At 46.3% G+C, this 22,060-nt stretch overlaps 1 protein-coding gene across 3 annotated transcripts in view; it reads right to left on the bottom strand.

Annotated features, from left to right (window-relative positions):
• ATP9A (ATPase phospholipid transporting 9A (putative)) overlaps nucleotides 1-22,060 on the bottom strand; it is a 148,638-nt gene that overhangs the window by 19,833 nt on the left and 106,745 nt on the right. For all 3 annotated transcript variants that reach the window (XM_064276221.1, XM_064276222.1, XM_064276223.1), the window contains exons 15-22: nucleotides 21,224-21,385; nucleotides 11,398-11,490; nucleotides 10,051-10,134; nucleotides 8,485-8,655; nucleotides 4,832-4,930; nucleotides 3,110-3,199; nucleotides 2,860-3,004; nucleotides 1,237-1,301 (exon numbers count right to left, since the gene is read on the bottom strand). In XM_064276221.1, the coding sequence (XP_064132291.1) occupies nucleotides 1,237-1,301; nucleotides 2,860-3,004; nucleotides 3,110-3,199; nucleotides 4,832-4,930; nucleotides 8,485-8,655; nucleotides 10,051-10,134; nucleotides 11,398-11,490; nucleotides 21,224-21,385 (909 nt within the window). The remainder of the gene's footprint in view (nucleotides 1-1,236; nucleotides 1,302-2,859; nucleotides 3,005-3,109; nucleotides 3,200-4,831; nucleotides 4,931-8,484; nucleotides 8,656-10,050; nucleotides 10,135-11,397; nucleotides 11,491-21,223; nucleotides 21,386-22,060) is intronic.

Raw genomic sequence — 22,060 nt, forward strand, 5'->3', positions numbered from 1 at the left:
CAGTTCTACTCTGGCCTATGGTGTGGCTGTGAGTCAGCATCAACTCAACAGCAGTGGTTTTGGATTTTGGATTGATTCAGAAAAAAATACATAAAGCTCCATGTGTGTTTGTATGTATAAAGAGAGAAGGAGGGAGGAAGGGAGAGAAAACGTGGCCAATTTTAACAACAGCTAAATCAAAACAGAGGACAGACGTGTACTCAACGTTCTAGTTCAACTTTTTGAAGGACTGATATTTTTGAAAATAAAAACTGTAGAAATTTAGAAACAGTGTAAGAAACAATGGATCTACATGTTCTAATGTGGAAAAAATACACAAGCTATAATAGATTTAAACAAGTTGCATAACAAAATACGCAGTATAATGTTTTGTATTTTAAATTACACATGAAAGTAATATATACACATCCGTAAGATTATGTACTCGTATATATATTTATAATATATATAACCCAGCCAAACATACATATATATAAAACATATATACACACCCATAACTAGTAATATGTGCATAGAAAAAATTCTGGAAGAATAGCCAATGTTAATAAATTGGATGCAGCTCTCTAAAATAAAGAATGCACCTTATCCATTTCTAAGTGCTTAAAATTTTTTTCCAATGAGCGCTTATTACTTTTATAAACCAAAAATCAAAGGAATCTGAATGTAATTTTTTAACAGACAGGGAAAAGTTTTCGTTCTATACAGGAGCTTGTAGAGAAGTCTATCAAACTCAAGCGTGCTGCTTAAACCCTGAATTAAGGGAATCGATACGGATTTCAGTTAGAACATCTCATTTGAGGGTCATGTAACTCTGCAACTTCAAGTCACTGTCACCTAGCTGAAAACGAGAGAACCAGAAGGGGTGGAAAAGGAAAAAAGGCATAATATGGATTCGCCAAAATCATGAAGATACGCAACGACTTCGTAAATCTATGGAACGTTTAAAGTACATTCGCTGTACCCTAAGAATACAGAAAAATACTTTGTGGTTGTTGTTTAATTTAGGTTTTGGCAAGCGAAAAGTTGGTATTTATCTATCTATATGATTTACTGACATGGATCTCTGACTTCCAAGTAACACTTGGTTCCTTATGTTTCAGTATTTCTTATTTAGAATTTCTAGAAGTATTAGAGCTGTGTCTTTGAAGGAAAAAGAAAACAGGTAAAGAAGCTCCAGCAAGTGGAGCAGAGCAGCATGCGGGGTACCGCCATCCCACCTACCACGTTAGCACTCACCTTTCCTTCGACCCCCACGCCACAGTCGGATTCCTGAATCATACTGACATCGTTGCCTCCGTCACCTGCAGGTCACAGACCAGAGAGAAAAGACAGGAGATGGGGGAGAGGCAAGAAACACAACTCCCAAGTTTCATTCTTCCTTTAAGTAATAATACAATGCTTACTAACTGCCTTACCTGCACCGTCTCATTTAATCACTCCAACAACCCACGGGCTAATAGTACCTATTTTACAGGCAAGGGAAAGGCCTGGCAATTTGCTTCCATAAAGATTACAGCCAATAATGGTCTGACTGAGATTAGAAAGACCCTGGAGATCATGGTCCCCAGACCTTCTGTTAGCCCAAGACAGGAACCATTCCCGAAGCCAACTCTTCAGACAGGGGTTGGACTGGACTATAAGATAGAAAATGATACTGGTGAGGAGTGAGCTTCTTGGATCAAGTAGACACACGAGACTATGTGGGCAGCTCTTGTCTGGATGGGAGATGAGAGGGCACAGGGGTACAGAAGCTGGCTGAATGGACATGGAAATAGAGGGTGGAGAGAAGGAGTGTGCTGTCTCATTACAGCGAGAGCAACTAGGAGTATACAGCAAGGTGTATATAAATTTTTATATGAGAGACTGACTTGATTTGTAAACTTTCACTTAAAGCACAACAAAAATAAAAAAACAAAAAAAAAGATTACAGCCAAGACAACTCTATGGAGCAGTTTTAATCTGTAACACATGGAGGCGCCATGGGTTGGAATCAATCTAAAGGCAACAGGTTTTTATTTTACAGGCAGAGGAGCCAAGAGATCCAGTAACTTGCTAAGGATCCCAGTGCACTGAGCCATGGAGGGGGTCTGCATCCACGGCCTCCGAGTGGCAGGGCAGTGTCACTGTCACCAGCAATGACTGGCATTGGCCCTTACTGAGCACCGTGGTCTACTGTGGTCACCCCTTTTGAAGTGTTTCCCTGTTAATCCTCAGAGGGACCACTGGAGGCCCCACTATGATTATCCCCATTCTACCAATGAAGAAACTGAGGCTCAGATGGGTGAAGGAAGTCACCAGGACACCCAGCAAGTAAATACCAACTGAAGAGTCTGAACCCAGACCCAACTCCCAAGTGCCTGATCATCACCCCTTCACGATGCTGCGTCCCTGCGTCACCAGCAAAGGAAGGACAAGCCACACGGGCAACCCATGCACCTACTCTTTCTCAAGGGGAAACACTGACAATAATAATGACGACGATAATAACGCCAAAGTCTGTGGGAAAAAAATCACAGTCTAAGTGGCCCAGGCAATTTAAAGAACACTCACAGAATGCAATTATCCTTATGGAAAATAACATAAGCGTACCAGCAGGTCAAGGCCAGCAGTAAGGGACCCAGCCCCCTCCCCCCTGCCTACCTACCACACAGGTGAACTTCCCAGCATCCCCATCTACCTACTGCACAGGTGAGCTTCCCAGGCCCACCACCTACCTACTGCATAGGTGAGCTTCCCAGCCACCCACCTGCCTATTGCACAGGTGAGCTTTCTAGCCACCTACCTATCTACTTCACAGGTGAGCTTCCCAGCCCCGCCACCTACCTACAGCACAGGTGAGCTTTCTAGCCCCCTACCTACCTACTGCACAGGTGAGCTTCCCGGTGCGTTCCTGGAGCAGGCGCACGATCTGGGCCTTCTGGGTGGGCGCACAGCGGCAGCAGACCACGGCTGGGCACTGGCAAGCCAGCTCCATGAACTCATACTCGTAGTACTTGAGGCAAACCTGGGGGCGGGGGGTAGGGCAGAGGGAGAAGCCATGTGTCAGGCCAGGTCAGCTCCCAGCACGTGGCTCCCGCAGGGACCCAGCCCTCAGGGGGCCAGCACCCACCTCTAGCGAGTCTCCCGAGATAACGAGGGCACAGTCGTGCTTCCTGCGGAAGGCATTCAGCTCCAGGTGGGCCTCCCCGCGGTTGGTCACCTGGAAGGGAAGGGAGAGGTGGAGAAGACCTGCATTCAGGAGAGGATGGAACAACAAACAACAGCTTCCTGGAGCTGGTGCAGACAAAGGCCACCCCAGACAAGGACCCCTGCCCCTCCACTGCCATCACACCCACAGACAAGTTCAATCCTGCCTGCTGTGGTTCAGTGGGAATCGGGGGAGCCTGCATGCCACCCATCACTTCCCACTTCCTCCTGGCCAGAAATCACAGCTGCAATCATGCAGGCACCACACCAGGCACTTGTCACGGATTTTCTTGTCTGTCTTCCCGAGAACTCTGTGTAGAGCCTAATAATGACAGCTCTGTTCTGCCCACAAGAGAACCACAGCGTGGTAAGATGAGTTCACCTGCCTGGAGAAGCACAGCCCTGCGGGGCAGCCACTCACAGCCAGACATCTATCAGGGGCTGGCCAACTTGACCCATAAAGGGCCAGAGTGAAAATATTCCAGGCTTTGCAGACCATTCAGTCTCCGTCCCAACAAGGCGACTCTGCTGTTGTCGTGTGAAAGCTGCCTTAGGTAGCAGTAAATGAATGGGCATGTCTGCGTCCCAAAGGACCTTGACTTACAAAAATAGGCAGTCGGCCCTAGGGCCGTAGTTTGCCAACCCCTGAATTCTAGATCATCTCTGCCTTGACACAAGACTGTATATTCCAAGAACTGCTGGATTTCCTGCAGCTTCCATGCATTGTGGGTGAAAGACAAGAGTTAAGGGAGATCCCCAAAACATCTTGAGCCCCTCCAGGTGCTTGTCTTCTTGGCTGTGATCTCAGTGGGACTGCCATATCTCAGACCAAAGGGGACCCAGGGTTCCTCCCTCCCTAATTCAGGAAAGCCAATTAGAGCCCTCAGTGGTTCAAGCCTCTGGAGCAGCTTCTAAAGCGCTCACTGTTTTGGTCAAGCGTTTACCATCAGAGCAGGGAATTTCTCATCTGCATATCCTACTTTCCTCATCCGAAAGGCTCCCAGATAGTTCTAAATGTTTCCCTTGGGGAGGGCAGACAGGCCGGTGTCTGGGGTCTCGGGTTTATTTCCTAGGGCAACGCCAGGAATCCTGCCCACAAATTCCTGTGTCTGAGCTTATCTGCATCTTTCAGGAGGACGGTTCCGAGCCCTCATCATCTTCTCACGAGCCCCCCTCAAAGGCTAAGAACACAGCATTAACACCAGGTTGTAACTAAAAACCAAATCGGCTGGCATTGAGTCAATTCCGACTCACGGCGACCCCATGTGTTCCAGAGCAGAACTGTGCTCCCCAGGGTTTACAACGGCTGTGATCTTTCAGAAGGAGGCCTCCAGGCCTTTCGAGGCGCCTCTGGGTGGATTCAAACTGCAAATCTTTCAATTAGGAGCTGAGCGCTTAGCCAGCAGCACCACCCAGGGACCCCACAGGTATTCCTGAACTACTCCCAGAAGGAACTCTTCAGCTTTCGCTTGGGCCTCTCAGTAATCCCACCCAGACCAAGGATGGTTTACGCTCCCCACAACCCTAGGTAGTTAGGATGGTTCCCCTCCCCTCCAGGGGCCCACTCCCTCGAGGTTCCGGTTCCGAGGTCACAGGGCAGCCCATGGCACCACGCCCCTCGCGGCCCCGACACAGAGTGCTGTACCAGCCGAAAGATGTGGATGTCTTGGTTTCTGGTCACCAGATGTGCATTCTTCGCTGTACACGTAGCTGTCTCCAGCTTGTCCCCCGTCAGCATCCAAACCTGAAATTACGGCATGAAAGAGGTCCTGTTTGTTAGTTTTTGAGGCCAGCCTGTCGACTGCGTCAGCTAAGTTTCCAAGAACATTGCATGGACTCACTATGTTCCGTTTACCTCCTCGAGAACCATGGTGTTCCCAGCACACCACAGGAAATGCCCTGCTTCAAGAGCTTCGGGACCCCGGGGTTCACCACGCCGGGGGCAGCCAAGGGTGGCAGGATGCTTCCAGAAAGGAGTATAGTGGGCACTTCAGGAGCCTCACGAAGCTCGGCCATCGAATGGTGTAATCCCCCTTCTGGGGATTTTTCTTAAAGCAATGAATAATCCCTAAGGAGGGGAAAGCTGTGTGCGTGAGGGGTAACTTTACTGTCTTTACAGGAAACACTGACAGGTCATATGATGGTCTTTCTATATGGTCAGATGCTCACAACAAGGTCTCACGGGGCTAAAACCACATAGGAAACACTGTCAATAAATGTGACCGATTCTTTGACACTTATATTGGAGAATTTCATAGGTCACTACTCTGGGCTCAGAGAGGGTCAGGGACTTGCCCCAGAGCCACACAGACCCAGAATCTGGGTCTTCCAGGTCCATGTGGAAGGCACTCCCTGCTCCGCTATTTTACCCATGAACCCATTTATTCTTCCTAGCAGGGAGGAGTCAGGCAGTAATAGGACAAAGGAGACCCTGACAGTGGTGGGAACACAGGAAAGAAAGTAACAAATAATGTTTCCTGCAGCCATCTAAATGCTGTCCACGTTCAGGTGCTTTTTATCTCCATGATTACTTTATGAAGCAGGAAGCTGAGGTACTGTGTGGTCATGTCATTTGCCAAGGGTCAGAGATGCTGTTAAGTGGAGAGTCAGCATTCAAACCCAGGCAGGGGGATACCCAGGATGAAGGCCGGGCACATTTGGGCAGCTGAGCCTCCTGGGCCATCTCCTCTGGGTGTGACCCTGGCTGAGTCTTCCCTCAACGCCCCGCCTGGCCTTAAAAATAATATCCTTTTAAACATCCTAGTTTGGTAGTGATTTTCTGGGCTGGATGTAAGAGAACAAACCTTGGGAAAGAAGCCGGTGAGGAGCAAGCTCTAGCAAGCTCTAGAAAACCACAGAAAAAGAGCTCTCAGGGGCACCTCATAGTTCATATCCTGTGTTAGGAGGATATGAAGAGCCTACAGGTAAGTGCCCAGGTGCTTGCAGGTATGCCCAGGTAAGTGCCCAAGGCTCAAGTCCCAGTGCCAGCTCGGACACTTCCCAGTGTGCAAACCTGGGGGCGTGAAGCCAACTCTCTCAGCCTCAGTTGCTGCATCTGCAAAAGGGGCTGGAGAAGAAAGCTTCCAAGTTCTAACACCTCCTGAGCGAGTAAAACATCATACCTAGACCCTCACTGCAAACTAACTTGCCCCCACACCACAGCTCACATCTACCACGAGGAGCCCAAGTCCACACGACAGGAATGCAACAGTTCAGTGTCTGTATACAAGAGTTTTGAGACAGAGAAAAATTCCAGGACAAAGCTAGAAGCAAAAAATGTTATCTCCACAACTCCAAGAGGGGAGGTCTTAGCAACTGCCAGAGCCAAATTTTAAACACCAAACGTGGCAGAAACGGGTCCTTGCTTCACCAGGCTGTTCTTACAAGAACGGGGTCCTTCTAATAATTTCTCTGTAAGGAACTAGGCCTGGGAGCCAAAGGTACATAAAAGAATCTGGTTCACAAGGAAACGTGCACACGCTTGTGACCCCCAGAGTTCACTGACTACTGCAGATTCAATCTACCCGGCAGAAATGGCCCTGCTAGGACAGGCAATTTTGCCAAATGCAGGCCCAAGGGTACAGCCAAGAGCTGGTTTTGGGTGGAGGCAGGTGGCAAATATGCGTGTTTTTAGGAGCTCCCAGCCAGTGAGTTCTGAATGAACTTTTATTTAGAAATTGAGTCTGCCAACGTTATTTTTGCTGGGGTCCATTAAAATATAGCCTGTCCTTCAGCGCCCTCTACTGGCCTCTAATTAAACTACCGGATGTATGTAAAAAAAGATATATAACCAAAAAAACCAAACCCATTGCCATCAAGTCGATTCGATTCGATTCCAACTCATAGCGACCCTATAGGACAGAGTAAAACTGCCCCATAGAGTTTCCAAGGAGCACCTGGTGGATTCGAACTGCTGACCTTTTGGTCAGCAGCTGTAGCTCTTAACCACTATACCACCAGGGTTTCCGGATCTATATACACACTCATTAAATTCGTTACCATCGAGTGGACTCTGACTCACAGGGACCCTATAGGACAGAGGAGAACTGCCTCCTAGGGTTTCCAAGGAACAGCTGGTGGATTTGAACTGCTGACCTTTATAGCTACCAGCTGTAGCTCTTAACCACTGTACCACCTTACATATATAAATTGTTGTCGTTGAGAAGGAGCCCTGGTGGCACAGTGGTTAAGAGTTTGGCTTCTAACAAAAAAGTTGGCAGTTTGAATCCACCAGCCACTTCTTAGAAACCTTATGGGACAGTTTTACTCTGTCCTATAGGGTCACTGTGACTTGGAATCGACTCAATGGCAATGAGTTTGGTTTTGGGTTTTTTTTTTTTTTTTTGGTCGTTGGGAATATACACAGAAAACCTACACCAATTCGACAGTGTCTACATACATGTACAGTTCAGTGACATGGATTACATTCTTCAAGTTATGCAACCATTCTCACCCTCCTTTTCTGAGTTGTTCCTCCCCCATTAACACAAACTCACTAAACTTAAGTTTCCTATCTAATCTTTTGAGTGGCTGTTAATTTGGTCCCATATAGATAGGTCTTAAAAGAGCATAATGCTCAAGACAGAGATTTTCTACTAGTTAAGCTAAACTACTGTTTGGTTTTAAAGACTTTAGGAGGTATTTTTGGTTTAAGGTTTGTTTCCTCTACTGTCAAGAACTGGATGTTGCCTGACTACTGTTACTGAATATTTTAGTCAAAGATTCTATAGAGGGATCCTGATCAAAAGGGGTCAAATGTAGAACAGAATTTCAAATTCTCATAGACTCCAGGCTTTCTGGAACCATGGAGGCTGAAGGAACCCCTGAAACTAGTGCCCTGGATATATATTTTTTGGCCCCAACAGTAGAAAATACCAGATAGATGTGGCAGTTTATTGGTACAGGTAGTCACTCCGTTGGGTGGGCAGTCACTCACTCATTTGCGAACACCTGTATAATGAACACCCCCCATATCTGGACATTGCTTGGTACTGAGGGAGAAGGCAGACACCGGCCTTGCTTTCATGAAGCTGAGAGTGGTGAGGGAGACAGTCAGCAAAAGCAAACAGATTTACAAGATGCCTACAGAAACGACCAGTACCGTAAAAACACACAGTGGGGAAGTAGCCTATTTTAGACAGGGTTGAAGGTCACTATCTACGTGTGCCCCACTCCTGGCCCCCTTTCTCACTTTGACTCTCTCTGCCCCTCGAAATTTTATACTTTGCTAAAGGGACATCTGGTGTAATTCTGAAAAGGCATCTCTGTGTGGCAGGCTGTTCTGGGAGGCTCACCTACCTTGATGCCGGCATTCCGCAGGGTCTCCAGCGTGGGCCTCACGTCCGCCTGCAGCTGGTCCTCCACGCCCGTCAGGCAGAGCAGCTCCATCTCCATCTCCAGGCTCTCGATCACGGTGGCCACCTTGAGGGAGCGGTCGTGCACACTCAGCTTGGCCTGGACGTAGCGGGCCTAGGACAGACCAATGCACACGGTCAGTGCTTTGGGTGTAGAGAAAGGCAGACCAACGACACCAAGAGTGGATTGGGCTGCTCTTGATCCCATCACCCATGCTCACTCAGCCCCAATGCCCCACAAGGTGGGGCGACCCCAGCAGAAGGGCATTTCCTGAGCCCATCAACCTGGACTTGAGTTGGGCCAACCCGAGTTCCACTCTTTGCTCTACACTGAGCCTTCCAGCAAGTTACTGAACTTCTCTGAGCCTCAATTTTTTTCATCCATGAAAAAAACAGTAACCTCATTGGGTTCTTGTGCAGCTTAGTACAACACAAGACCTCAAAAAACAGTGGGTTCTTCTACACGTAACACACACTTTGTCACCAAGAAGACTCTTGATCATCAAGTTTTCTAAAGACAAAGCCCCACTGCCAAAGGCCATTGACCCAACCCTTCTGTTTGTCCCCTCTTTATAATACTAGAAAGATTTGCAAGAAAAAGAAAATTTCTATATGCCAATTGAAAGCATATGCTTTTAAAAAAGAAAGGAAGGTAGAATTTATCAGTGGTAGGGCTCTTGTTAAATAAAACCTTACAAAGAGCCCAAACACAAAAAAAGAGATCCAAGGTGGGTCTGGTCAGAGCAGGTCAAGAGCCCCAGAAGCATGTCCTCCCAACCCTGTCCTCTTCTTCCTTTTATTCATTCACTCATGCATGTATTAGACTTTCTACCAGGCACAAGGGACACAGCAGTGAATAAAACAAGGAACCCCCGCCTCAGGGAACTCACAGTCTATGGGGTGAGATGACAATAAACAAGTAAAGCAATGGATTTATACTAGAACCTTTAGTCATGACAGGCAGTGGTCTAGTTTAACATTTTTTTACACCTGAAAGAAATTAAGGCTCTAGGATGGTGGTTAATTCACCCTCTAAACCTATTTTCCAGAATAAATACTACGTGCCAAAGACTAACCTGAACATTGGTGATACAAGAGAAAACTGGACTGATAAGGCTCCTGCCCTCAAAAAGATCTTATTCCACAGAGGAAATGGCTTAGAAGAATTTGGAAATATAAACAAGGTCATTATAGACTCTGATAAATGCAACCAAGAAGGTAAAGGGGGGTGATGGGGTAGAGAAGGGTGGCGTGGGACAACCTTGGACTGGTAGTCCTGGAAGACTTCTCAGAGGAAGTGGCATTTCAGCTGAGCCCCACAGGAAGCTGGGGAGTAGGCCATGTAGCTCTACGGGGGAAGAGCATTCCAGACAAAGAGAACAGCGAGCACAGGTCCTGAGATAAAAGGAGCCTTGGGGTGCTCAAAGAACAGAAAGAAGGGTGGGGTGACATGTGGCCGGGGAGGCAGGCAAGGCTGCAAAGATAACACAAGGGTCACAGCACAACTTACTTCAAAGTCTTGATACTGCTCCTCAGCCAGAGACTTCTTCGCCACCACAAGCACCCGCAGCCCTTCTCGCGCCATGTTTCCACACTGCAAAGCAGACCACAGTCAGTGGGAGCCACACGGAGGCGTTTCCCCCAGGAGGGACTGGACCCTGTCACAGACATCCCTTTTCCAAGGGAAGAGTGAAAACGGCCGTCCCCAAGAGCAGTCTTCCCTGGACGAAAACCCTCTAAAGGGGAGGTTGCAAAGTGGCTGCCTGTGAGCCCAGCGCGTCCAGAAACAGGCTTTCTTTGACCAGCACAGCATATGTTTCGATATTTAAGTCAACACTGCATTTCTGGCTTTGCTGGGGGCAAAAACAAACATCTGACAAGACCAGGTGCACTTTCCCAAATAACAACAATCAGTGACAGCCGAGAAGTGGCTGCTTCTCTGTGTTTCCAAGTAAAGAATATTCCAGTATGTTTAATGTGTGAAGCGTGATGGGGTCAGAAGAACACATCTGGGCCTGTTTCATTCATTCGTGTTACCTGGCTAAAAACCCACTACTCTAAAACAATTTTACTGAAAGTAACATGTGGACCACCCCCCTCCACCTCAGAGCTGAGGCACGAAACAAAAAGGACCTGATACACCTGGGAGTCCTTCCCGCCAAGACCCTGCTGCTGTCCAATTCTCCACATTCGAGCTGTGGTAGACAGCTTCTCAGACGGCCCCCAATGATCCCTGCCGCTGGTATTCACACTTTGTTAATCCCTTCCCCCAGGCATGGGCTGGGCCTAATGACTTGTTTGTAACAGAGAAAATGTGGCAAAGTGAGGGAATGTCACTTCTAAGATTACAGAAAACTATGCCTACCGTCTTGCTTACCCTTTCCTGCTCCATCACTTAACTCACTCTGACGAAACCAGCTGCCATGTTGTGAGCTGCCCTATGGAGGGGCCCACATGTCAGGGAACTGAGGGCAGCCTCCAGCCAACACCAGTGAGGACTTGAGAGGCCCTTGGTCCAATGACCCAGGAGGAACTAACTCCTTCCAACCATGCGAGTGATCTTGGAAATAAATTCTCCCCCAGTTGAGCCTTGAGTTGACCATGGCTCCAGTCAACAATGACTGTAGCCTCTGAGGGACCCTGAACCCAAGGCACCCAGTTAAGCTGTGCCTGGGTTTCTGGCCCAGAGAAACTGAGAGATAATAAGTGTTTGTTGTTATAAACCATTGAGTCTTGGTGTGATTTGTTGCACAGTCATAGATAACTAATACAGACACCCACCTCACTATATCCCACAAAGACTGCCTCTTCTGAACACGTTCCCATGCCCCGGTTTTAACCTCTGTGTCACACTTACCTCTTCCTCCAGCCAGTCGTTGTACTGCACGATTCCAGCCATGACAACATCCGCCCCCTTCATGTAAAATGTAATTTCTCCAGTTGATTCATCCTAGAAAGGGGGGCAGGAAGGAATGAATAACAGAAAGGAACACCCTCTTTCTGCTCCAGTGCCCACTTCCCACGATAGATGGTTTACAAAGTGTACTTAAACAGGCTCAGATGTTTTTTCACTTGGCTGAGGATAACAAGTGAGAGTAGCCTTGCTTCAGGGCAAAGGCCATAGAAAACAAGGACACTCAAAGCATTTGGAAAATTGTTACATGATAAAATCAAGCTCAGAAGGATGTGAGAACTTTGTGTGTAAAGTTACTGCTATTCCAACAGGAATGGACTCCCACATTATAAGGTCATTTGAAATGTATATGTAGGACTCCCAGCATCCCCAAACTGTGGCCCACCCAAATGGACAGGAGGTAAGATCATCGTGTGGACCAGAGTTCCTCGACTCAGCACCACTGACACTTGGGGATGGATGATTCCTTGGATGGGGGCTGTCCTGGGATGTTTAGCAGCATCCCTGGCCTCTATCCACGAGGTGCCAGTAGCACTGTCCCACAACTGTGACAACCAAAAATGTGACAAAGACAAATGTCCCCTATGGTGAAAATTGCCTCAGTTGAGAATTGCTGATGTAGAAAATTCAAAACCTCCTCTATCTGAGGACGTGGCTAGAGATCAAATTACCTGGATTTTCAGTTCACACCAACTAGATTTTGTAGGTAATGGGTATAACTAGTGCATAGGGATTACAAGCTAAAGCAGGGCACGAGAGCCCAGTTGTGAGAACTTGGACAAGTTACTTCTTTTCTCTAAACCTCAGTTTCCTCATCTGTAAAATGGTGATACTAACAATTCTTTATCACACAGGCCTGCAGTGGCTTAAATGTGGTCATTCATGGAAAGTAGTTAGCACAGGGCCAGATATACAGAAAGTGCCCATTCGGTGTCATCACTACTGATATGAAGACAGTAACTTCCGAGGTCCCTCTGTCACCTTGTATGTGGAAAGCAAGGGTTAGATGGTGGTTCTCACCTAAGGGGTTGTTCTGCCCCCTCGGGGCACAAATGATGGTACCTTGAGACATATTTAAAGAGCCCTGGTGGCACAATGGTTAAGCACTCAGCCACTAACTGAATGGTTGGCAGTTCAAACCCCCTAGCCACTCTGCAGGAAAAAGATGTGGCAATCTGCTCCTGTACAGATTATAGCCTCGGAGGCCCTATAGGGCAGTCCTACTATATCCTACAGGGTCGTTAAGAGTTGGAACCCATTCAATGGCAACAAGTTTTGGTTTGCAGATGTATCTGGTTGTTACAACTGTGGGTGAGGGTGCTACTGACATCTAGTGGGCAGAGGCCAGAGATGCTGCTAAACATTCTACAGTGCACAGGATGGCCCCCCTACAATACTTATGGCAAGATCACTCTATAAATGTCAATCATGGTGCAGTAGAGAACTTGCTTGGAGGAATGAGGGAGGAATTGCCGGTCTTACCCCACTCTCCTCTTGATGACCCCAGCCATGAGGAGGCTGCAGGTAGAAGAGACGGGGAAGGGAAGTAGACACAGCCACCAACACTTTGTGCCTGAATCTGGCTACTCTGGGGAAGTCCATGTAAATCCCTGTAACCTCTTCGAGAAAAAAGAAATATCCAAAGCCAAATTAGGGGTATAATTCCTTCTTTTAAAATAACTTTCAATCTAGAAGGCATTATGCTAAGTGAAATTAGCCAGTTGCAAAAGGACAAATATTGTATGAGACCACCATTACAAGAACTCAAGAAAAAGTTTCAACACAGAAGAAAATATTCTTTGATGGTTATGATGGCGGGGAGGGAGGGAGAGGGGTAGTCACTAATTAGATAGTAGGCATGAACTATTTTACGTGAAGGGGAAGACAACACACAATACAGGAGAGGTCAGCACAACTGGACTAAACCAAAAGCAAAGAAATTTCCTGAATAAACTGAATGCTTCGAAGGCCAGAGTTGCAGGGACAGGGGTCCGTGGACCATGGTTTCAGGGGACATCTAGGACAACTGGCATAACAAAATGTATTATGAAAACATTCTGCATCCCACTTTGGTGAGTGGCATCTGGGGTATTCGACACTAGCAAGGGACCATCTAAGATGCATCAATTGGTTGCAACTCACCTGGAGCAATGGAGAATGAAGAACACCAAAGACATAAGGTAAAGGTGATCCCAAGAGACAGAAAGGGCCATGTAAACCAGAGACTACATCAGACTGAGACCGGAAGAGTTAGATGGTACCCAGCTACAACTGATGACTGCCCTGAGGGAGCAGGAGAGCAGTGGGATGCAGACCTCAAATTCTCCTAAAAAGACCAGGCTTAATGGTCTGAATAAGACTGGAGGGACCCTGGAGGTCATAGTCCCCGGATCCTCTGTTAGCCCAAAACTGGAACCATTCCTGAAGCCAGGGATTGGACTGGACTATAAGACAGAAATTGATACTGGTGAGAAGTGATCTTCCTGGCTGAAGTAGAAACATGAGAGTATGTAGGCAGCTCCTGTCTGGAGGCGAGATAAGAAGCCAGAGAGGGACAGGGTCTGGTTGAATGGACACAGGAAATATAAGATGGAGAGGAGGAGTGTGCTGTCTTTTTAGGGTAAGAGCAGCTAGGAGAACATAGCAAGGTGTGTATAAGTTTTTGCATGAGAGACTGATCTGATTTGTAAACTTTCACTTAAAGCACAATAAATTTAAAAAAACTTAAAAAAAAAAGAAAAACTTCCCAATGCCCTCTAATCATTGGCAATTCTTTAGCACAACTTACCCGTGAAAGCCCTTTGGGCAGAGGAGAGGCGCATATAGTTGAACTGCATCACTGCAGGGTTTTTCCTTGATGGAGCACTCCTATGCTGGCTGGGGCTCAAGCCAACTGTGGGGTCTGAGCACCAAAGCTCTAGCGTTTTTTCTTTCCCCTTCACCCAAATGGCGTTCAACATCACTGCTGTAGGAAACAACCCCCCTCCCTGCTTCCTTTACTATAGAAGGGGCTCGAGAGACTTCAGACAGTTCATCCAATATAAATACTGTATCAACTGTCTCCTCCTGTTAGTCATTTCCTCCCACCGAGTTCATCACAAGGTTACTTCGTTCCCATATTATGGCAAGATCACTCTATAAATTTACAGAGCGAGTGGCCAGTTGTGTTGCATTGTTGTGTGGTTTCATCTTTTTCCACCGAGGTCTGACTCTGGCACCTGTTCAAAGGCCTCTTTGACTCCAGCAATGACAATGGTATGATCTGTACCAACGGCCCGACTTCAACATCCCACGTGGGAAGAGGTGGGGGAGGGCAGTGGAACAGCTCGTACATGACAGAAACCAAAGGGGCGACACAACCTCCCTTCAAAAAGACAAGAACACAGGGCCCAACGACCATGCTTTCCTAATCTCAGCTCCCTTTTTAGAAGACAGAGAGCCAGGCAGAGAAAAGGTCTTGTGTTGTGTGTACAAGAAGATCGCCAGCTGCATGGTGTGTGAGTTCACCCATGTTTAAAAGGTTGGATGAAAACTCCCTGAGGGACTGAATTGCTGGGCTGAGGGCTGTGGGGACCATAGTCTCATTGAACATCTAGCTCAACTGGCATAACAGAATTTATAAAGAAAATGTTCTACATTCTACTTTGGTAAGTAGTGTCTGGGGTCTTAAATGGCCATCTAGCATACTCTACTAGTCTCCCCTTCGGAAGAAAGGAAGAATGAAGAAAACTAAAGATACAGGGAAAGATTAGTCCAAAGGACTAATGGACCACAGCTACCACAGCCTCTCCCAGACTGAGTCCAGTACAACTAGATGGTGCCCGGCTACCACCACTGACTGCTCTGACAGGGATCACAATAGAGGGTCCTGGACAGAATTGAGAAAAATGTAGAACAAGATTCTAACTCAAAAAGAAAGACCAGACTTGCTGACCTGACAGAGACTGAAGAAACCCTGAGAGTATGAAACCCTGGACACCCTTTCAGCTCAGTAACGAAGTCACTCCTGAGGTTCACCCTTCAGCCAAAGATCAGACAGGCCCATAAAAGAAAACGAGACTAAAGGGGTACACCAGCCCAGGGGCAAGAACTAGAAGGCAGGAGGGGACAGGAAAACTGGTAATAGGGAACCCAAGGTTGAGAAGGGAGAGTGCTGACAGGTGACATTCATAAAACAGTACATGTACTATTTAATGAAAAACTAGTTTCCTCTATAAACCTTCATCTAAAGTACAATTAAAAAATGAAATAAAAAATAAAAAGGTTGGATGAAACAGACAGGGGAGAGCAAAACTATTAACTGTCAGCAGTCGCTAGACCAAGCCTAGAGAAGTTTTACGCCTAAGCTAACTTTCTCACATCAGGTGACATGGACAGTTACTTTCAGATAGCAAGTGGGTTATAGGAAGACATCAGCCTCAGCATAATCAACTGGGCCAGTGATTCTTTATTGTGCATTGAAGGGTATTTAGCAGTATCCCTGGCCTCTACTCACCAGATGCCAGTAGCATCCTCATCCAGGTTGTGACAACCAAAAAATGTCTCCAGACATTGCTGAATGCCCCACCCCCGGGGCAAGATCACCCTGATAAGAACCACCTCATTAGAGGGGTGTAGTGAGATTTATGCAAAGTGGCGAATCAGCCTAAAAGCCCTGGACACCCATCTCCACCTGCCCAAACGAAAGATAAAGAAGCAGACAAGCCAGAAAACGAGAAAAATTATATACATTTATAATTATAAAATTACAAGCAAAATAATATGCATTTTATTACAGATAGCCTGGGAAAGATGGATGTTCATAGCAGAATTATTTTTATTAGTGAAAAATTACAAACAGCCGGTTGTTGTCATTAGGTGCCATCGAGTTGGTTCCAACTCATAGCGACCGACCCTATAGGACAGAGGAGAACTACCCCATAGGGTTTCCAAGGAGTGGCTGGTGGATTTGAACTGCTGACCTTTTGGTGAACAGCTGAGCTCTTAACTACTATGCCACCAGGGCTCCTATAAACAGCCTAAGTATCCAAAAAAAAAAAAAGTTAAATAACGGTATGTTCTTTCAACAAAAGACCACGTACACATTAAATATCATGCCTTAATGACATGAGAAAATTTTCACCATATATAGTTCAATAAGGTGGGGAAAGGTTAGCAAATCTTATATTGAGTTGGATATTAATTTTATCAAAACGTATATGGCAATACGAAGGTACTCACATATGCTTAGATGAAAGACTGGAAGGAAACTCCCTGAGAAGACACCTGTGGTTGTCTCTGGGTTGTGCCAACAGGAGTTTCAGTCCTCCCCAGTATATATTTGTTTGTTCCAAATGCCTTAACCACCACTGTTGATTATTTAATAACTACAGCATGGTGGGGGGGGTGGTTTAAAAAATGACAGACTCGTCCATTTGTATACAGTGCTTCTGGCCGAGTACCTGTTCTTACTGGGAGAAGACACGGGGCGGTGTCTCATAAAATACGACAAGGGTCTGGGAACGAGTGTCCTTTACAACTAACTGAAAGGGGGTGTCTACCACTCACTTATTCCAGAATGGCTGATATCGGCCACTGTTCAATGATGAGTCAACCCTCAAACGACTTCAGCAGATCCCACAGCCCTACAACTTGAAAAATAAAGGCTGGAACAAAAATAATCACGAAGTAGATGATGACTCGAATTCCCTGGAAACACCCACCCACAGGATTTGGGCTGCTGCTTCCAGACCACAGACGCTCTGAACGTCAGATGCGTACTCAAGATATGGTTCAGAAGCTATGGGGCAGGCCAGGTGTGGACTCCGGGGACAGCAGCAGCTGTGTGAGGGGAAAGCTCCCTCCCCACCCAAAAGCTGCCAAGAATACACCTCCTGGACAGTCTGGAAGTGCCTACGGGCATCTGGACATAAAAATTCCTCAGAATTTGTCATTTTCAAAGCATGTTCACACCAGCTCTCACTGGATCGAGAATAGCAGCCCCTGGAACTGTCTCTGTCTTCCACCTCTGAATTGGCTCCTAAAGACCCTGCCTCCTGGTGCCCACAGCCTGTGTAATCCACTCCCTTTGAGTGGGAGCTGGACCCAGTGGCTTGCTTCTAATTATAGAATAAGGCAAAAGGAATGGGTGTGACTTCCAAGGTCAGGTTACAAAAGACTCTGACGTTGGTCTTGTTCAAGCTCTCTCTCCCTCACTCCCTCTGACGAAGCCAGCTGCCCTATGAGTTGACCTGTGGAAGGCCCATGTGGGGAGGGACTAAATCTTGCCAGGCTGTGCCTGGAAATGACTCCTGCCCCAGTTGACCTTTGGGTGTCTGCAGCCCCAGCTGACACCTTGACTGCAGACTTGAGAGTCCCTGAGCTAGAGGCTCCAGCTAAGCCACACCCGACTCCTGACCACAACAGCTGTGAGATAATAATATTGTTTTAAGCCACTAAGGGTGGGGTCATCTGTTACATGGTAATACATAACTAATACACTACCCCAACATCACGGATGCTCCATGAGCTTTTCAACCTCCCTCCTGTCACATCTGAATGCCTAGGCCCTAGTGGTAAAGAACATGGACTTGGGAGCCAGAGAGCCTGGGACAGAATCCTGGCTCCACCATTTTCTAGCAGTGTGAACTTGGGCGAGTTTCTTAGCCTCTCTATACCTCGGTTTCTCCTCTGTCAAATGACAATCATAATGGTACCTACCTCGCTGGGTTATGGTGAGAATTAAATGTGTGAGTTTACGTAAATCACTTAGAAGAGCGCCTGACCCACAATAAACACTATTCAAATGTTGCCTATCATTACGGCTATTGTTGTTTCTATTGCTACTAGTATCAGTGCTGCTGCTGCCACTCCCACCACCACCTATTACTACTACTAAACTGGAGCTGCCCCAGGCACAAAGCTGCTGCTGCTGCTACCACCACCACCACCACCAGCTCTCCTACCCACTGCCCTCGAGTTGATTCCTACTCATAGTGACCCCACAGGGCTTCCAAGGCTGTAACTCTCTACAGAGGCAGACTGCCACACCTTTCTCCTGCAGAGCCACTGGTAGTTTCCAACCACCAACCTTCGAGTTAGCAACCGATTGCTTTAAACCACCACCACTACTCCTACCAAACTGGAGCGTCCCCAGGAACCTAAGTTACCATGTAAATGACTGAGGAGACGAATGAAAATCTAGGAGTGCTAGAAAAAGTTGTTAGGTTTTTTTGTTTGTTTTTTAGTGTCCTTTTTGATAGCTGCCCAAACATAAAAAAAATAATTGACCATCACTATTGAGCCCTGTTTAATTCAGCATGTAGGCACAAGTGCTAGGCACAGGAGACACTGGGACGAACAAAATTAGTCTAGTCCCTGACCTTAGTGTCCAGTAGAAAAGACAGACACTGAATAAGTAAACTCACAATAAAGAAAGAATTACAATATGTGATAAGTAACACAAAGAAAAAGATGCCCCAAGAGTTACTCGAAGTCAAGGAACTTGTAAAACTGAAGCTAATGGGGCAATCCCACTGGCTAAAAATACTCTACTGCCAAAAAGGGACACAGGACCACATGCCCAACAGCCTGCATGTCAATTTCTACTTATATTAATTTACAAAAGAGAATCTGTAACTCTTTGATTCCTAAGGTGTGAAACACTTGGGTAGACATGAATGGAGGGGATCCAAAATTTGTTTAAAAAAAAAAAAAAATCCTGAGAAGATGAGTCTTATTCTAAAGATTCCCATGGTCTGAGGCAGACTTCCCCAACCAAGCCAAATAATGTGGAAAACCTTAAAAATATCAGGGAACCACCCCAATATCAAAATAGGTCTAGGATGAAAGCAAATAATCTGTAGTTTAAAAGCTCCCTTGATAATTGTGATCATATGCCAGGTTTAAGAACTACTGAAGGAAGCAGCACATGAATAGCTTATCCAAGTTTCCCAGAATGGAAAGTATAATTTCTCATCGGTAAAAGAGCCAATAGAAAAACACTAAATCAGACTCTTCGGATGGGCAAAATTTAAAAAGCCTGACAATATCAAATGTTGATGAGGACGTGGAGGAACAGGAACGCTCGTGTACTGCTAGTGAGACTGAGATTATTATAACCACTTTGAGAAAAAGTTGATGATATCTGGTGGAGTTGAAGATGTGTATATTCTACAACCTGGCAACTCCACCTCTCGGTATACTCTGCAGAGAAACATTCACACCATGGTTCTCTACAAAGGAGACTGAAAAGTGACAAGGATGGGCACAGCTATATGGCTTATAGTAGCAAAAAAGAGGCAGAAACCTAAATATCTGTCAAAAGCATTATGGACTGACTGCGTTTCCAAAAATGTGTGGTGTAAAATCTAACCTCTATGCCTGTGGTTATAATTCCATTTGGGAATGTGTTGTCTTTGTTATGTTAATGAGACAGGATTAGTGTAGAGTGTATCTTGAGTCAACCTGTTACAAAATTTAAAAGGAAGCAGATTAAGCAAGCAGAGATGGGGAAGATAGATGCCAAGCCACATGGAGATCTCCTAGGAACAAGGAAACAGAAGCTGAAGAGACAAGGACCTTCCCCTAGAGCCAACAGAGTGAGAAAGCCCTCCCTAGAGCCAGTGTCCTAAATTTGGACTTCTAGCCTCCTAAACTGAAAAAATAAATTTGTTTGTTAAAGCCATCCACTTATGGTGTTTCTGTTACAGCAGCACTAGATAACTAAGACAAAGAAGGAGCTGGAATGGAACCAAACAACAGAGGTGTATACATAGGATTAAATGTATGAAATAAAGTTTTTTAAAATGTTGAGCAAAAACAAGAAGTGGCATAAAGATGCATACACTATGACACCAATGACAAAGAGAATAAAACACATGTAAAACTGTATACATATTGTTTAAACCCAAACATATCTGCTAAGAGTATTTTAAAATTCCTAAGAATGATGAACTTGGAGTGAAATGGCATCTAGGAAGCACAGATGGGGCTTCTACTGAACTCACCACGTTTCATTTCTTTAAAAAATGCTTTGAATACAACATATACAAAAATAGGGAAGACCGTCACACACATAAATTTGAACAAATGAACCCAGACACAAAAGGGTATCTACCATATTTTCCACTCATATCAAGTTCAGACACAAACAAAACTAATTGGTGGTAGAAATCAGAAGAGTGGTTATACCCTTGTTATGGGGGGGAGGGTGTGTGGTGGCTAGAAAGGGGCCAAGGGGCTTCAGGGTGATGGTGAGTCCTGTTCTGTTCCTCGTTCTGGGTGCTGGTCACATAATACTAACTTTGTAAAAACCTGAGCAGTACACTGAGGATGTTTGCACTGTTCTCTGTGTATGTGATAGCTCAACAGAAGGTTCAAAAAATATTTTTTAAAAATCTGAGACAAACTTGACAACATGATGATGTTGAGCAATCATTTCTCTTGATAACTTTCTGAGCGCACAAATTAAGAACAATTCAAATTATTTAATTAACCAAAGAGTATGCAGTGAGAACTGCATTAGCAAGAAATGCCTAATCCATATTCACTAGCCTTTTGACTCTAAAACAGGGTCAGCCAGCACTGATCCGCAGTTTGCCTACCTGATGAACTGGCATTCTTTCTGCTTTGGGAATTCCATTCCCTTGTTTGTCTGGGGAACAGACACCATAGCAAAGAGGGCTACAGAGAGGGCAAGAGAGAATGCCAAGTCACAGGGAGGGGCATACGCTACACGGCGCACTTGGGAAGTTTAGCGATTTTCAGTCACAAACAAAAGACCACTCACCCTCACAATGATGCCCATGCGCTTGCTTTCATAGGTAAAGGGGAAGATCTGCAAGATGGTGAAGTTCAGGATCTGGTCGCCAGGGGTCCTCAGCTGCATGGAAGACTGGTCTCGGCCCACCAGTGTTAAGCCCACGCTTTCCGTCCACTGAACCAGGGCCACCTAAATACAAAACAGGGTCGAAGGTCAGACACGTGGCCGAGGGTCCCGGTTCACAGGTCATACAAATGCAGCAGGGGGAGCAGGGACAGGTGAAGAGCAAGGAGTCACATCTGTCACTGGGGTTGGCTGGGCTTTGGCCCGTGGTCCTTGAAGTCATCACTGCTTCCCCAGCTGGTGATGGTACACTCCTCCAGGCCTGTGAGGGCTCCCGCAGGAAATGCTGCCCCCATGAGGTACAACCTATCTTCTCTTCCCAGACCCAAAGCAAGAGGCACACCACAGCTGTGGCAGCCAAAGGCAGAGCAGATTAACCACAGTTAAGCATTTGGTGGAACCTCGGTGGCACAGTGGCCCTAGGGGGCAGTTCTGCTCTGTCCTGTAGGGTCGCTATGAGTCAGAATTGACTTGACGACAGTGGGTTTTTAGTTTTGAAGTGTTCAGCTGCTAAGTGAAAGGTTGGTGGTTTGAACCCATTCAGCTGCTCCGAGGGGGGAAGACAATCTGGTTCCATAAAGATCACAGCCTAGAAAATCCTAAGGGGCAGTTCTACTCTGTCATATAGGGTCGCTGTAAGTCAAAAGTGACTTGACGGCACCCAACAACAACACAACCACGGATCAATTGTGGAAGAACGTGCAGCAAGCACAAATACAGGGAAACAAGCAGCTTAACGTT

This window comes from Loxodonta africana, chromosome 24, assembly GCF_030014295.1.
Source record: "Loxodonta africana isolate mLoxAfr1 chromosome 24, mLoxAfr1.hap2, whole genome shotgun sequence".
Classification (NCBI taxonomy): Eukaryota; Metazoa; Chordata; class Mammalia; order Proboscidea; family Elephantidae; genus Loxodonta; species Loxodonta africana.